The sequence below is a fragment of the Panthera leo genome, chromosome C1 (assembly GCF_018350215.1).
Source record: "Panthera leo isolate Ple1 chromosome C1, P.leo_Ple1_pat1.1, whole genome shotgun sequence".
Taxonomy (NCBI): domain Eukaryota; kingdom Metazoa; phylum Chordata; class Mammalia; order Carnivora; family Felidae; genus Panthera; species Panthera leo.
The window spans coordinates 24,876,763-24,891,155 of record NC_056686.1 but is presented as its reverse complement, the minus strand read 5'-3'; the positions used below and the strand labels follow the sequence as shown (position 1 = coordinate 24,891,155).

General features: G+C 48.5%; 1 protein-coding gene across 4 annotated transcripts in view; it reads right to left on the bottom strand.

The window, feature by feature from the left end:
- Positions 1-6,037, bottom strand: part of AZIN2 (antizyme inhibitor 2) — a 32,455-nt gene extending 26,418 nt beyond the window's left edge. For 2 of the 4 annotated variants that reach the window (XM_042951112.1, XM_042951115.1), the window contains exons 1-3: positions 5,920-6,037; positions 5,089-5,261; positions 3,397-3,570 (exon numbers count right to left, since the gene is read on the bottom strand). In XM_042951112.1, the coding sequence (XP_042807046.1) occupies positions 3,397-3,570; positions 5,089-5,193 (279 nt within the window). In that variant the 5' untranslated portion in view covers positions 5,194-5,261; positions 5,920-6,037. Of the gene's footprint in view, positions 1-3,396; positions 3,571-5,088; positions 5,262-5,363; positions 5,388-5,452; positions 5,495-5,919 lie in introns of those variants that run through there. The other 2 variants (XM_042951113.1, XM_042951114.1) reach the window with 2 other exon arrangements.
- Between the last annotated feature and the right edge of the window lie 8,356 nt (positions 6,038-14,393).

The window sequence follows — 14,393 nt, the reverse complement described above, 5'->3', positions numbered from 1 at the left end:
CTCCTCTCTGGGAGCAGAGCCCCCAGCGTGCTGCAGGGGGGGGTCCTGGTCCTGCTACCGGCAAGCTGTGCGTGGCTGGCCGATGGTTTCCTCAACTGTAAAATGGCTATCTCTCTCCCCATGCACCTCCCTTCATGTGACACACACACGAAACTAGGTGTGCAAAGCAAGTGCTAACGCAAAGGGGCTTTGCAGTGACAATAGGGGTGGACTCAGCTTTCACTCACTAAGAGCATGAACATTCGTCTTTGATAAAGGTTAACCTTCTCATTCTCACTGTTCCACCATGGTGCACACCTCTTTCCCACCCAGAATCTTCCTACCCCTGTCATCCTGCCCAGGCTAGCTCTCCTTCTTTCTCCTCCAGGGCCCCCTTCTAGAATCCTCCTCACTAACCAAGAGGTTAAAGAGGAAAATGAAAAGCACATGGAAGCCAATGAAAATGATAACACCACAGCCCAAAACCTCTGGGATGCAGCAAAGGCGGTCATAAGAGGGAAGTATATAGCAATCCAGGCCTTCCTAAAGAAGGAAGAAAGGTCTCAGATACACAACCTAACCTTACACCTTAAACAGCTGGAAAAAGAACAGCAAATAAAACCCCAAACCAGCAGAAGACACGAATTAATAAAGATTAGAGCATAAATCAATGCCATAGAAATCAAAAACATGGTAGAACAGATCAATGAAACCAGGAGCTGGTTCTTTGAAAGAATTAACAAAATTGATAAACCACTAGCTAGTTTGATCACAATGAACAAGGAAAGGACCCAAATAAATAAAATCAAGAATGAAAGAGGAGAGATCACAACCAATACTGCAGAAATAACAATAATAAGAGAATATTATGAGCAATTATATGCCAATATATTGGGCAATCTGGAAGAAATGGACAAATTTCTAGAAACATATAAACTACCCAAACTGAAACAGGAAGAAATAGAAAATTTGAACAGACAATAACCAGTAAAGAAATAGAATTAGTAACCAAAAATCTCCCAGGGGCGCCTGGGTGGCTCAGTCAGTTGAGCACCCGACTTCGGCTCAGGTCATGATCTCGTGGTTCATGGGTTCAAGCCCTGCGTTGGGCTCTGTGCTGGCAGCTCGGAGCCTGGAGCCTGCTTCGGATTCTGTGTCTCCCCCTCTCTCTGCCCCTCCCCCACTCACACTCTGTCTCTCAAAAATGAACAAATGTTAAAAAAATTTTTTTTCATAAATTAAAAAAAAAATCTGCCAAGAAACAAGAGTCCAGGGCTGGATGGCTTTCCAGGGGAATTCTAACAAACATTTAAAGAAGCATTAGCACCTATTCTCTTGAAGCTGTTCATAGAAATGGAAGGAAAACTTCTAAACTCATTCTATGAAGCCAGCATTACCTTGATTCCAAAACCAGACAGAGACCCCACTAAAAAGGAGAACTACAGACCAATTTCCCTGATGAACATGGATGCAGAAATCCTCAACAAGACATTAGCCAACCGGATCTAACAATACATTAAAAAAATTATTCACCACGACCAGGTGGGATTTGGACCTGGGATGCAGGGCTGGTGCAATATCCACAAATCAATCAATGTGATACATCACATCAATAAGAGAAAGGCTAAGAACCAAATGATCCTCTCAATAGATGCAGAGAAAGCATTTGACAAAATAAGGCATCCTTTCTTGATAAAAAACCCTCAAGAAAGTACGGATAAGAAGGATCATACCTCGAGATCATAAAAGCCGTATAATGAAAGACCCATCGCTAATATCATCCTCCCTGGGGAAAAACTGAGAGCTTTCCCCCTAAGGTCAGGAACAAGACAGGGATGTCCACTCTCGCCACTGTTATTCAGCATAGTATTGGAAGTCTTAGCCTCAGCAATCAGACAACACAAAGAAATAAAAGGCATCCAAATCGGCCGGGAGGAGGTCAAACTTTCACTCTTCCCAGATGACATAACACTCTATATGGAAAACCCAAAAGATTCCACCAAAAAACTGCTAGAACTGATCCACGAATTCCCAGCCATATTGCTGACAAGGGTTTAAAAGGAGTTCCCCTAAAAATAATCATTACTAACCATTAAAAAAATAGCAGTAATGGGGCACCTGGGTGGCTCAGTTGGTTAAGCGTCTGACTCTTGATTTCAGCTCAGGTCATGATCCTGCAGTTCGTGAGTTCGAGCCCTGCCTCAGGCTCCATGCAGAGCCTGCTTGGGATTCTCCACCCCCCTTCTGCCCTTCTCCCCCTCCCTCAAAATAAATAAATGAACATTTAAAAAAATTTTTTTAAATAACAGTAATGACAACATCACAAAGCAACAACGCACCGGGTTTGCTCTCACCTCAGGGCCTTTGCACTTGCTGTCCCCTCTGCCTGGAATGTTCTTCCCCCAGTTCTCCACCTGGCTTGACCCTTTGCTTCCCTCAGGTCTGTATTCAAATGTCAGTGAAGCCTTCCCTGACCAAACTATATAAAAGTATAATCCTCCCTCCCAACATTTCCTACTTCCCTTCCCCACCTCAATTTTCCCCGTAGCATCGACCATCTTATAAAATAATATAGATTTTCATTGTTGAACTTGTTTTTTAGAAAGCAAGTTCCATGAAAGAGGGGCCTTTTTGTTTTGTTTGTTTCATTCACTCTCTAAATCCCCACCTGAAATAGGACTTGGCCCCATGATAGTTGCTCAAAAAAGGTTTGCTGAATGAATAAATATATCCATAGCTATGCTCTGAAGAAAATTTTATAGCTTAAAGGCTTTTATCAACTAAGAACAGGATGAAAATGATAAGCTAAGCGTTCTCAACTCTGGGACAAGGGAGCCTGGCTTGCTCAACACCGTGTTGCCATCCCAACTTACACACTGACCAGCACATCGTAGTTCAACGACTAGAGAATGATAGTAAATAAGCAAAATAAATCTAGAGACAGCAAGAGGCGATTAAGACAACAGCATTAATCGAATTAGAAGGGCAGCAAAATGGGCAACACAACAGAATTCTCAAAGGAATAGTTGAGAAAATGTACTGTCACACATTAATAAGACTATAAAACAAACAAACAAATAATGATAAAAGGTGTTTTCGTTTTGTTTCACTTTAATCGAACATTTTATACCATGTATAGCTCTAGGCCAAGAAGCTTGAAAATCTCCATTGAAAAGGTGACCCACCTACCCAGAGACACACAAGTTTCCAGTTTAGAACTTCCATGCCTGTTTTGCCCTCCCTCATCCCTTAACCGCCTCCCGAGTGGGTGGCCCTTCCCAGAGGGCAGGGGCCAACTGCAGGCCACCCCTGCTTCCCCGGGGCGGGGCGGGGGGGGGGGCCACCCGCAGCAGCCCAGCCATGTGTGTGTTGAGTAGGCAGCGAGGGGCAGTGCGCCAGTGGGGGGCACGGGCTCACCTTGTTGGCACAGCTGAAGCCCAGCCCCAGCTCGGCCAGGACCTTCAGCACACCTGGGCTGCTGTTGCACTTGACAGTGTAAAAGGGCCGGACCCGCGGCAGGCACTTCAGAAAGCAGAAGTGCCTCCTCACGACGGCACCCAGGTCGGCCACGAAGAAGGCAGCAACATCACCCTGCACGAGAAGGGTAAATGTGAGGCCCCGCTCAGCCCCCTCCTGCTGCGGGCCATCTATGGTCCTCCCAGGTACCTGTCCCGAGCCTGAGCCCGGCTCCGCCACAGCCACACTGCTCTAAAAGTCTCTGCACAGAAGGCAGACTCTTCAGCCTGCGTTCAGGGGTTCTGTGATCTGGCTCCAGCCCCTCCCCTCGCTACAGCTCAAGCTCCAGCTGCAAGCTGGAGTGTTTTCCCAACTCCAAGCTCTGGTTCCCACCATGCCCTTCACGCAGAAGACCCTTTCTCTGAAAAGGCAATCCACCTTCAAGTTTCAGCTCAAATGCCACCTCCCCCAAACCAATAAAGCAATTCTGCCTTTAATGCTCTCACTGCATTTTGCACACGCTTCCAAAGTATCGGAACCGTGTACACATTCATCTGATAAATCCCTGCGGGCCAAAGCTATGGCCTGCAGCCCACTGTCTTCCACATATAGGTGGTCGCTGAAGCCTTGAGCTAATTCCACGGCACTGCAACCCATGCCTGTGAGCTGGGCAGCAGATCTGCTGAGGGCTGAACATGAATGAGACTGTGGGTGAGACAGCATCACTTCAACCCTCATTGGGACTCAGTTTCCTGTTTATGGAGACTTTTTTACTGAAGCCCATTTGGTGTCTGACATTATGCTAAGGGACAGAGATGACCAGACAGGGCTTGGGTCTTGAAGAGAACAAAAAACCCTTTAAGAAATTACAAGCCCGTCCAATAAACTCGACTGGAGTTCCTACAGAAGGCAGTGGAAGCCACGGAGAAAGGGACATAAAAAATCCGCCTGGGAGAGTAGGAAAAAGTAACACTGATGAGTAATGAGGAAGGACAGAAACAGAGCGAGAGAGGCCGGCAGAAGGGCATTCCAGGCAGAGGGAAGAGCCCAGGAAAACGAGGCGACAACAGAGCACATGGCATCGCTGGGGAAAATACCAGCAGTGGTTGGGCTCTGATGGAGCATGATAGATGGTGGGGAAAGCTGGGAGAGGGACTGTGAAGACAGAGAGTTCTGGCTTGGCCCTGCTGGTCACGGGGAACCGCCAAACAGTTCTGAGTTTGAGCGTGGCCGTGATAAAGTGGGAGCAGGCAGGATGAGGCAGGCAGGATGAGGCAGGGAGGAGGTTAGAGGGCCTCTAGAGAGATGAGGCCTGATCTACAAAGCCAGGGCCTCGGAAGACCACAGGTGGTGGTCAGAGCTTGGTGATGCGCCAATGAGAGGGGTGTGGGTGGGGGAAGCAGGAGTCCCAGGTTTCTGACCCAGAAGGCTGGGTAGGTGGTGGTGGTGGTTCATCAGGGCAGGGCAGGCAGGAAGGGCAAAGTTTGGGGACGAGGACAAGGAAATGGGGATACAATGAGCCCGTCTCCGGCCAACAGCAGGGACTGAACAGCAAATAAGTGAGGGAAGATGAAGGCCTGAGAAGTCCTTTGGGAGAAGGCAGCTGGGCCTGCACAGGGAACAGGGGACCCACCCCCGCTCCCAGCGGCTCACCGTGGTGGCCTGTGAGGCCCCCAGAGTGAGCTCCTCCAACAGGTCTCGGGTGCTGAAGCCCTCCTCCACCATCACAAAGTCCGTTTCGCTCAAGTAGCCAGCCATGCCGAGAAGGAGGAGCCGATGGGCTGGATGGAGCCACAGCCCCGCCGCCTCAGAAAGTATGCAACACACTGCAGGGAGGGGAGGTGTAGAGTGAGGGAGCTGCTGGAGGGGGTTGCCCTCCGCTGCCCTCTCTGACCTCCCCCAAGCCAGGGCTCTCAGTCCTGTCACACCCGCCGCCAGCACAAGCCCGGGGAGCTTGAGTTCACTGGGAAGTGTGGGGACGATCAGGAACCCTGTACTGCGACAAGGCATTACATGCCTAGATGTCATTCACTGCCTCTCCGAGCCTCAGTTTCCCAATCTGTAAAATGAATGTATTATTTTGGAGGTCCTTTCCAGTTATGAAACTCGGGTTTTAGCAAAAAGGGAAAGAACGAGAGGGTACAGGAAAGCCAAGAAGCTCCAGTGGGGAAGTTTTCAGGGGACCCTCAGTCTTGACCACGCCCAACTAAGAGAGTGGCCCCACCAAGGAGTCTCAGCCCGAGAGCAAGAGCTTAGGTTCGAGTCTGTCCTCTGCTGCGTGACATTGGGTACTCCCTAGCCTCAGTTTCACCGTTTGGAAATGGAGGGCCAGGCTGGTCCTGACGTGCTAGGGTTCTAAGGGTGCATGGGGCCACATGGTGGGTGGGGGTCGCAGGCTCCCGGGAGGGAGCCGAAGGCTGAGGTTCTGTCCTGGTGAGCCCTCCCGAGTGCAGGGCCGAGGACCCGCCCCCCACACCGCCTTACCAAGCCCGGTCCTCCTTCGCGGGGGCCAGAGCCAGGCGCGCTGCTAGGGGGGGTCGCCGGTGACCTCGAAACTTGTGCAACACCCCGAGGAGGAGTGGCAGTTGCGGAGCCGAGGCCCCTGCTGAGAGGAGGCAAGGGGGCCGGGGACAGGTCAGCACTGGAGGAGCCGAGGGCGCCCGCTCCCGGAGGCTCCCCGAGCCACTCCCCGCACTCGCCTTAAAACGCATTTACACGGCTTCGGCCCATAGGTCTCCCCAGCGAGTGAATCGGTTCCTCGGCGCCTCCGCTCGCCCTCTCCCCCCAGGCTCGGGCCGCGCGGCCTGCGCCCCGCCCGCCCAGCAGCCACCGACCCCACGCCCCTCCTTCAGCCTGCCGTCCGCTTATATAAGCCCCGCCCGGGCCCCGCCCCTGGGCCCAGGACCCGCCCCTCTCGGCCCCCTCTGTAGCCCTGGCAACCGGGTGCCGCCATCCCATTGGTCGATTCCGACAAAAAGCATTGAGCTCTGCCACCCTGTTTCGCAAACCTGTGTAAGCTTCAGCCCTCCCAGCGGAGCTGGCTTCGCGGCTCCCCACACTGGGAAATGGCAACTGCAGGGCCGCCGCCTCAGAATCCCCAGCGCCTACGCGGTGGGACGCTTAGATCCTGGATCTTGGATGTTAGCGAGGGGCAGGAAGCCAGGAGGTTTCCTATTTGCTCCGGGAAATGTTTTCTGTGACGACCTCCACTCTCCTCTCCCCTGGTGATCTGCTCACTCAACCCTCAACGCCCAGGTCAAATGTCATCTCCTTGTCATCTCCTTTTCTAATAAAATCCTTTTTATTTAATTAACCTCTTCCAGCATCTTCTCTGATTCCTCCAACTCAAAACCCAGCTAACATGTCTTCAGAGAGCCTCCTTGTGACCTTCCCAGCTCAGGGCAATCCCTTCCTTCATGCCACCCTCTGAATGGGGCAAATGCCTACTCACCTCTCAAATGAAATGTCTCCTCCAGGAAGCATTCTCTGAATTCCTCAACTCAAAACATTTCTTCTCTTCTATACCTGACAAACTCCTGTTCACCTATCAAAGTACACTCACTATAATGTCACCTTCCCTGTTGAGCCTCCCATGACCTTCCTAGCCTGCAGGGACAATGGAACTCACAAAGGTTATATCTGTGTGTCCCCCTCACTCATTTGGCTCTTGTTACCCAAAGCATGAGATTCCCGTTGTTTTACACTTCTTGTTTGGTTACACTTCTCAGCTGTTTTGTGAGCTCCCAAGGGCAGGAATTGAGTGCCTGACTTCTCAGAGTGCCCAGTGACTGGTATAAACAAAAGTGCTGAAGAAGATTCAGTATCAGTGTTACTCAAAAGCGATTTCAAAAGTTCATATGAGGAGCACCTGGCTGACTCAGTCAGTAGAGCACGTGACTCTTAATCTCAGGGTCGTGAGTTCAAGCCTTATGTTGGGCATGGAGCCTACTTAAAAAAAAAAAAAAAAAGGAGAAGAAGAAGTTAAAAGTTTATCTGAAGCAGTGATTGTATAAGAACAGCCAAGACATTCTTGGAGGAAAAAAAAAAAAAAAAAAGAGGACTTCCTCTACCAGGTATCAAAATATGTTATAAAGCTGTGGACTTTAAAACATCATGGTGCTCTGCAGGAAGAGACAGCTGTAGAACAGTCTTCTGCGTATTGGATAATTTGATACATAATGAGGGCAGCATTTCAAATCAGTGCAGCCAAAGGGCTTTTGGTCTAATGTATGTGTTTGTCCTGCCTCAGTATCTCCCTAGGGCATTCTGCACAACCTAATCAGAAAGTGCTTAGCGCACATATGGTGTACACCATGGAGTATGGAAAAGCCGTTTTCTGCTCCCTGCTCAGCCTGGCTGCATGACTCCTTGGTTGGGTCATCCTGCTTAGACCAAGTTACTTGTGCCTGCTTTGATTACCCCACTGTGAACTGAGAGGGTTCAGACTGAATGAATTCTCTAGGTCCTTCTGCCTGGAACCTCCTTGCTTTCTATACATAGGAACAGTCTTTCAGGGGCAGCCAGCTTTACAGGATGGGTCGTTTGCAGGTCCATGCTTTGAGAGATTTGTAGTCATTTGCACCATAGTAGGAATTAGTGGCATCTATTTTGAATTGAACATCTACTGATGGGGAGGGGGTAGACCAGCATAGCCATGGCAGAAACCTCGAAGGGAGACCTCAAGAAAAGATGACAGTAAGAGAAGAGGAGGGGCACTCAAACAAATTTGGCTGTACTTTTTTTTTTTTTTTTAGTTGTTCTTTGAGAACAGCTGACTGTACCTGGATACTATGGTCTAAGTCCACCTCACTAGCTCTTTTCATCACCTGGTACATAGTAAGCACATAATGGGCACATTCAATATTCTTGCTGAATGAATCAATAAAGGTAAGAAGAAACAAGCTAGAATCCACTCTGTTCATTTGTAATTTGTCAAGGGTTAGTAGTCACAGCAGAAAAATCTATAACCTGGACAGGATACAGACACACTGTGGATTTATCTTTTTCCCTACTGGATATGTGATGTCACTGAATCTCCCTGACAACCTTACATCATAGGGGCTATAATTGTTCCCATTTTACAGATGAGGAATCTGAAACTCAGAGAAATTCGGTAACCTGCCCAGGGTTACAAAGCAAGTGAAGGTGGAGCCTGTATTAAACCTATCCATCCTGATGCAACCTTTATGCTTACCTGCCAACCAGTGCCTGAGTATTTTGGCCCCAGCTCAACAAAAGTCACCCAGTCATCCTGCTGGCATCCAACCCAAAGGCTGGTGGCTCCTCTCCTGCCAGGCTCACCTACCACTCTTATCTGCGCACAGCCCTCAAAGACATGTTGTTGAAGCAGAACAAAGAGCCTCTGATCTCTGGCCAGGATCATGTCAGTCTATTTCAATCCATTCTTCCTAAACCAATCATAATTCTAGTCACAAACACCACCATAATAAAAATGCCTTACGTGTGCATAGAACTGGAGAGTTTACAAAACACTTTCTGGTTCATCATTTCATTCTGGCTTCCCAATCCTTCGTGGGATTGGACATCAGGTAAATTTAGGTTTGGCTGAAGAAAATAAAAAGCCACAACCCACAAAGCCATAAACAAACACAGGTTTATTCTACCATGTTCACAATATAACACTGGAGGTGGGCAGCCCAAGTCTGGTGTGGCATCCCCACAAAGTCATCAGGAACCAAGGCTCCTCCCCTCTTTCAACTCTGCCATCTTCAGCTCCTCCCTGGCTTCTAGCCTCATGGCCCAAAATGGCTGCTGGAGCATTCTCAGGACTAACATGTAACCAATATGACCAGACAAGTTGTTCATGCCCGGTATCTTCTCTGATTAGTGCCCATCTCCATACTGATTGTTAACTACGTTAAACACCAGCACTGTATATGGTAGGCATCAGGAAGGCTCACTTCAGGCAGCCATCACCAAATCGCACATTTGTTAATTTCCTAGGGCTCCTGTACCAAAGTACCAAAACCCAGGTGGCTTCAAACAACAGATATTTATTGTCTCACAGGTCTGGAGGTAACGAGCCCCACATCAGGGTGTGAGCTGTGCCATGCTCCTCTGATGGCTCTAGGGGAGAGTCTTCTCCTGCTCACAAGGCTGTCTTCTCACTGTGTGCCTTCACAGCATCTCCCCTGTGTATGTGTCTGATTCTGTGTCCAAACTTCCCCTTTGGGTAAGGACTCCGGTCGTATTGGGCCCACCCAAATGACCTTTTAACCTGATGAACTATGTAAAGACTCTATCTTCAAATAAGATCACATTCTGTGGTGCTGGGGCTTAGAACTTTAACGCAATTGGGGGCGGGGAAGGGTGGAGACACAATCTGACCCATCCCACCACCCCAACACTTCCTTTCACATCACTGGCTAAAACATAGATACTCAGGGCCATGTAGCTGCAAGGAAGGGATGGGGGAGGTGTAGTCGTTAGTTGGGACACATTGTTGCTTCTTCCCACCCCAATAAAGTCAAAATACGGTAAAACTTTGGATTGTGAGTAACTTGTTCTACAAGTGTTCCTCAAGACGAGCAAACATTTCTAATAAACTTTAACTTGATAAACAAGCGATGTCTTGCAATATGAGTTGTACGTGATGCCAAACGTCCCATGATCACAACTGAGCCAATGATTCTTCTCTCTCTCTCTGTCTCTCTCAGGGGTTGTGGGTTATTGTCTCCCGTGTTCGGATGTTCGGTCTCAGGCCATGGTGTTTGGCAGAAATCAGTGACTTTTCAGAACATTGGAAGGTGCCCACAATTGGCACTAATGTATTTTTTGTCACTTCAAAGCACCTATGGACAACAGTCCTCTGCTTTTCCATACAAGAGTAGGCTTAGGAATGCTCTGCTTCATTCTAGGTCAGGCTGCCTGGCGATATAGACCCTCTCCTCTGCTGCCTTATTGTCAGTTACATTAAACACAGTTGATGACAAGAGTTTATTAATACCGTACTGTAGTCAGCATCCGTGTGAGCATATACAATGGCCCCCATGCAGAAGAAGGGTGAAAAGAAAGGCGGTGAGTAGAAGATGATTACGGTGGAAGTGAAGAGGGAAATCACCGAGAAGTAGGCGTGAGGTATGCAAGGGGCCGAAATTGCAAGATTTCATAAGACGGCTACGTTGGCCATCGGCACAATATTAAAGAAGAAAGAAGAAATGAGGGGGCTGGACGCAGCAAAAGAAGTCACGAGAATATCAAAGCAATGACCACGTGTTCTGGTTTGAATACACAAGGAGCAAGTAGCAGGCGATAGTGTGACTAAGAACTTTATCTCCGAGAAGGCAAAAGCCTTGTACGCCGACTTTGTAAGCAAACCACCACCACGTACGTCAACAGAAAAGGAAGAAGGCTTCAAGGCAAGCAGGGGGTGGTCTGATAACTTTAAGAGGAAAAGTGGCATCCACAGTGTCGTGAGGCAGGGAGAGGCTACGAGTTCTGACGCTGAGGCAGCTGAGGTGCTCGCTACAGAATTCCAGAAGCTCACGGTTTCCAAGTGTTACCTGCCAGAGCAAGTCTTTAACTGTAATGAGACGGGACTTTTTTGGAAAAAGGTGTCAGAGAGGACCTACATTACAGAAGAAGAGAATGCAATGCCTGGCCACAAGCCCATGAAAGACCATCTCACCCTCTTGTTTTGTGCTAATGCAAGCAGGGATTTCAAAGTCAAGTCCCTGCTCATGTATCATCCTGAGAATCCATGAGCCTTCAAGAAACGCAAGGTGCAGAAGGGCCAGTTAAACGTTATGTAGAGGTCCAACAGCAAGGCTTGGGCCACTCATATCTTGTTCATTGAGAGGACCAACGAGGTCTTTGGTCCTAAAAGAATCTGCCATGGGGGCACCTGGGTGGCTCAGTCGGTTAAGCGTCCAACTTCAGCTCAGGTCATGATCTCACGGCTTGTGAGTTCGAGCCCCGCGTCAGGCTCTGTGCTGACAGCTCGGAGCCTGGAGCCTGCTTCGGATTCTGTGTCTCCCTCTCTCTCTGCCCCTCTCCAGCTTGCGCTCTGTCTCTCTCTCTCTGTCTCTCAAAAATAAATAAGTGTACAAAAATTTTTTTTTCCTAAAAGAATCTGCCACTCAAAGCCTTGCTGGTTATGGATAACGCTCCTGCTCATCCTCCAGGCTTTGAGGACGACTTACTGGAGGAATTCGAGTTCATTAAGGTCACATTCCTTCTTCCCAACGCCACTCCAATCTTCTAGCCCTTGGATCAGCAGGTCGTTTCGAACTTTAGAAAGCCTCACACCAAAGCACTATTTCAGCGATGCTTCAAGGTGACCGAAGGAACAAAACTTACCTTCTGAGAGTTTTGGAAAAATCATTTCCACATTGTGAACTGCCTCAAGATCATCGATAAAGCCTGGGAGGGGGCCAGCAAGAGAACCCTCAATTCTGCTTGGAGGAAACTGTGGCCTCGTTGACTCGGAGGGGCTTGCTCACGAACAGGAGCTGCCAGCTGTCGATGACATTGCGTCCTTGGGGAGGACCATGGGACTGGAGGTGAATGAGGACGACATTCAAGCGCTGGTGGAGGAACATGGCCAGGAGACGAGCACCCACGAACTGACGGATCTGCATCGCCGGCAACAGCAAGAGGTTATGGGGGACATCTCCTCTGCAGAGGAGGAGGGGGGAAAGGTGGAGGAATCCCTCACTTCAAATGAGATTAGGGAGACGTGGGAAACGTGGGAAACTGTGCAAAAGTTTGTAGAAAACACCACCCAAATAAGGCTGTCACAGCGCGAGGGAGGAATCTGTTTAACAACAAAGCAACATCACATTTCTGTGAAATCCTCAAAAGGAGGCAAAAGCAAGTGTCACTAGATAGGCTCCTTGTTAACGTTGCGTGAAAAGAAAAAGATTCCATTGAGCCAACAGATAGCAGCGATTCCCGTCAGTGATAGTGAAAGTCGTCCTCCACCATAACCCTCCTCTCTCTTTTCTCCCTCATCCCAGTCACAAAGGTTTTCAGAGGTAAGTGCAGGTGAATTTAGTTTTCTTTATATTTTGTATTTTCTTTATTATTTTGTATTTATATTACAGTATCGTAATCACTTTTGCATGAATATTTTTGGGTTGTGGAATGAATTGTCTGCGTTTCCGTTATTTCTTACGGGGAAATTCACTTTGAGGTACAAGTGCTTTGGATTACAAGCATGTTTCTGGAACGAATGTTGCTCTCAAATCAAGGTTTTACTGTACTAAAGAAGAGGGCACCTGGGTGGCTCAGTCGGTTAAGCATCTGACTCTTGAGTTTGGCTCAGGTCATGGTCTCACAGTTCATGAGATTGGGCTCTGCACTGACAGCCTGGAGTCTGCTTGGGATGCTCTCTCCCTCTCTTTCTGCCCCTTCCATTCGCTCGCTCTCTCTCACTCTCTCTCTCTCTCTCTCTCTCTCTCCCCCTCAAAATAAATAAATAAACTTAAAAAAAATACTAAAGGGGCACCTGGGTGGCTCAGTCAGTTGAGCGGTCAACTTCAGCTCAGGTCACAATCTCACAGTTCATGAGTTCAAGTCCCGCATCAGGCTCTCTGCTGTCAACGCAAAGCCCACTTCAGATCCTCTGTCCTCCTGTGTCTGCCCTCCCCCACTCACTCTCTCTCTCTCTCTCTCTCTCTCTCTCAAAAATAAATAAACATTGGGGCGCCTGGGTGGCTCAGTCGGTTGAGCGGCTGACTTCAGCTCAGGTCACGATCTCGCGGTCCGTGAGTTCGAGCCCCGCGTCGGGCTCTGTGCTGACCGCTCAGAGCCTGGAGCCTGTTTCAGCTTCTGTGTCTCCCTCTCTCTCTGCCCCTCCCCTGTTCATGCTCTGTCTCTCTCTCTCAAAAATAAATAAACGTTAAAAAAAAAATTTTTTTTAAATAAATAAACATTAAAAATGTTTTCAAAAATTTTTAAAATATTTTTAAAGTTTATTTATTTTTGAGAGACAGAGAGAACAGAGGAGGGGCAGAGGGAGAAGAGAGAGAATGTCGTGCTGTCAGTGCAGAGCCCGGTGTGGGGCTCAAACTCATGAACTGTGAGATCGTGACCTGAGCCAAAACCAAGAGTCGGACGCTTCACCGACTGAGCCAGCCAGGCACCCCTAAATTTTTTTTAAAAAAAATTAGAAAGAAAAACTAGATATCACATGGAGGCTGGAAACATTACTTCCCCCTTTTACAGACCGGTATACCCGTTCAGAGCGGTTCCGGGATTTGAACCACAGGGAGAAGCAGACAGAGAAGTAAATAAACATTGTGGAGCACCTGTTGTGTGACAGGCACCAACCATGCTGAGTATTTACAATGATTGCATTTAATCCTTGGACAGCCCTGCAAGATACACATTAATAGTCCCATTTTACAGATGAGAAAATTGAGGCTAAAGCATATGTCTGAGGCTACATGGCTAGTGAGTAACAGAGCTGGGACTTAACTCTGGTCTGGCAAATTTTAGGCCTATGACTGGGGTCCTGGGAATGAGGCGTGAAGCCAGAACGAAGAATTCTAAGACCAGGCCAAGAACAAATGACAGGAGACCCCGAGAGAGGCTGAAACTCAGAGTCAGACGCAAGATGAACTGGAAGAAATTGCAAACTCCAGGAAGGCATCAGTGAGATGGAGACCCCGAAGCCACCAGAAGTCAGAAGGGGAAGCAGCCTCAGGCATCGTAAGGTCAGCGCTGTCTGCAGGTTAAGGATGGAAACTAGGGGCGCCTGGGTGGCTCAGTATGTTGAGTGTCCAACTTCGGCTCAGGTCACGATCTCATGGTTTGTGGGTTTGAGCCCCATATCTGGCTCTGCGCTGACAGCTGAAAGCCTGGAGCCTGCTTTGGATTCTGTGTCTCCCTCTCTCTCTGCCCCTCCTCCACTCATGCTCTGTCTCACTGTCTCTCAAAAATAAATAAATGTAAAACAAAAAAAAAATTTTTTTAAATGGAAACTAAGAATAACA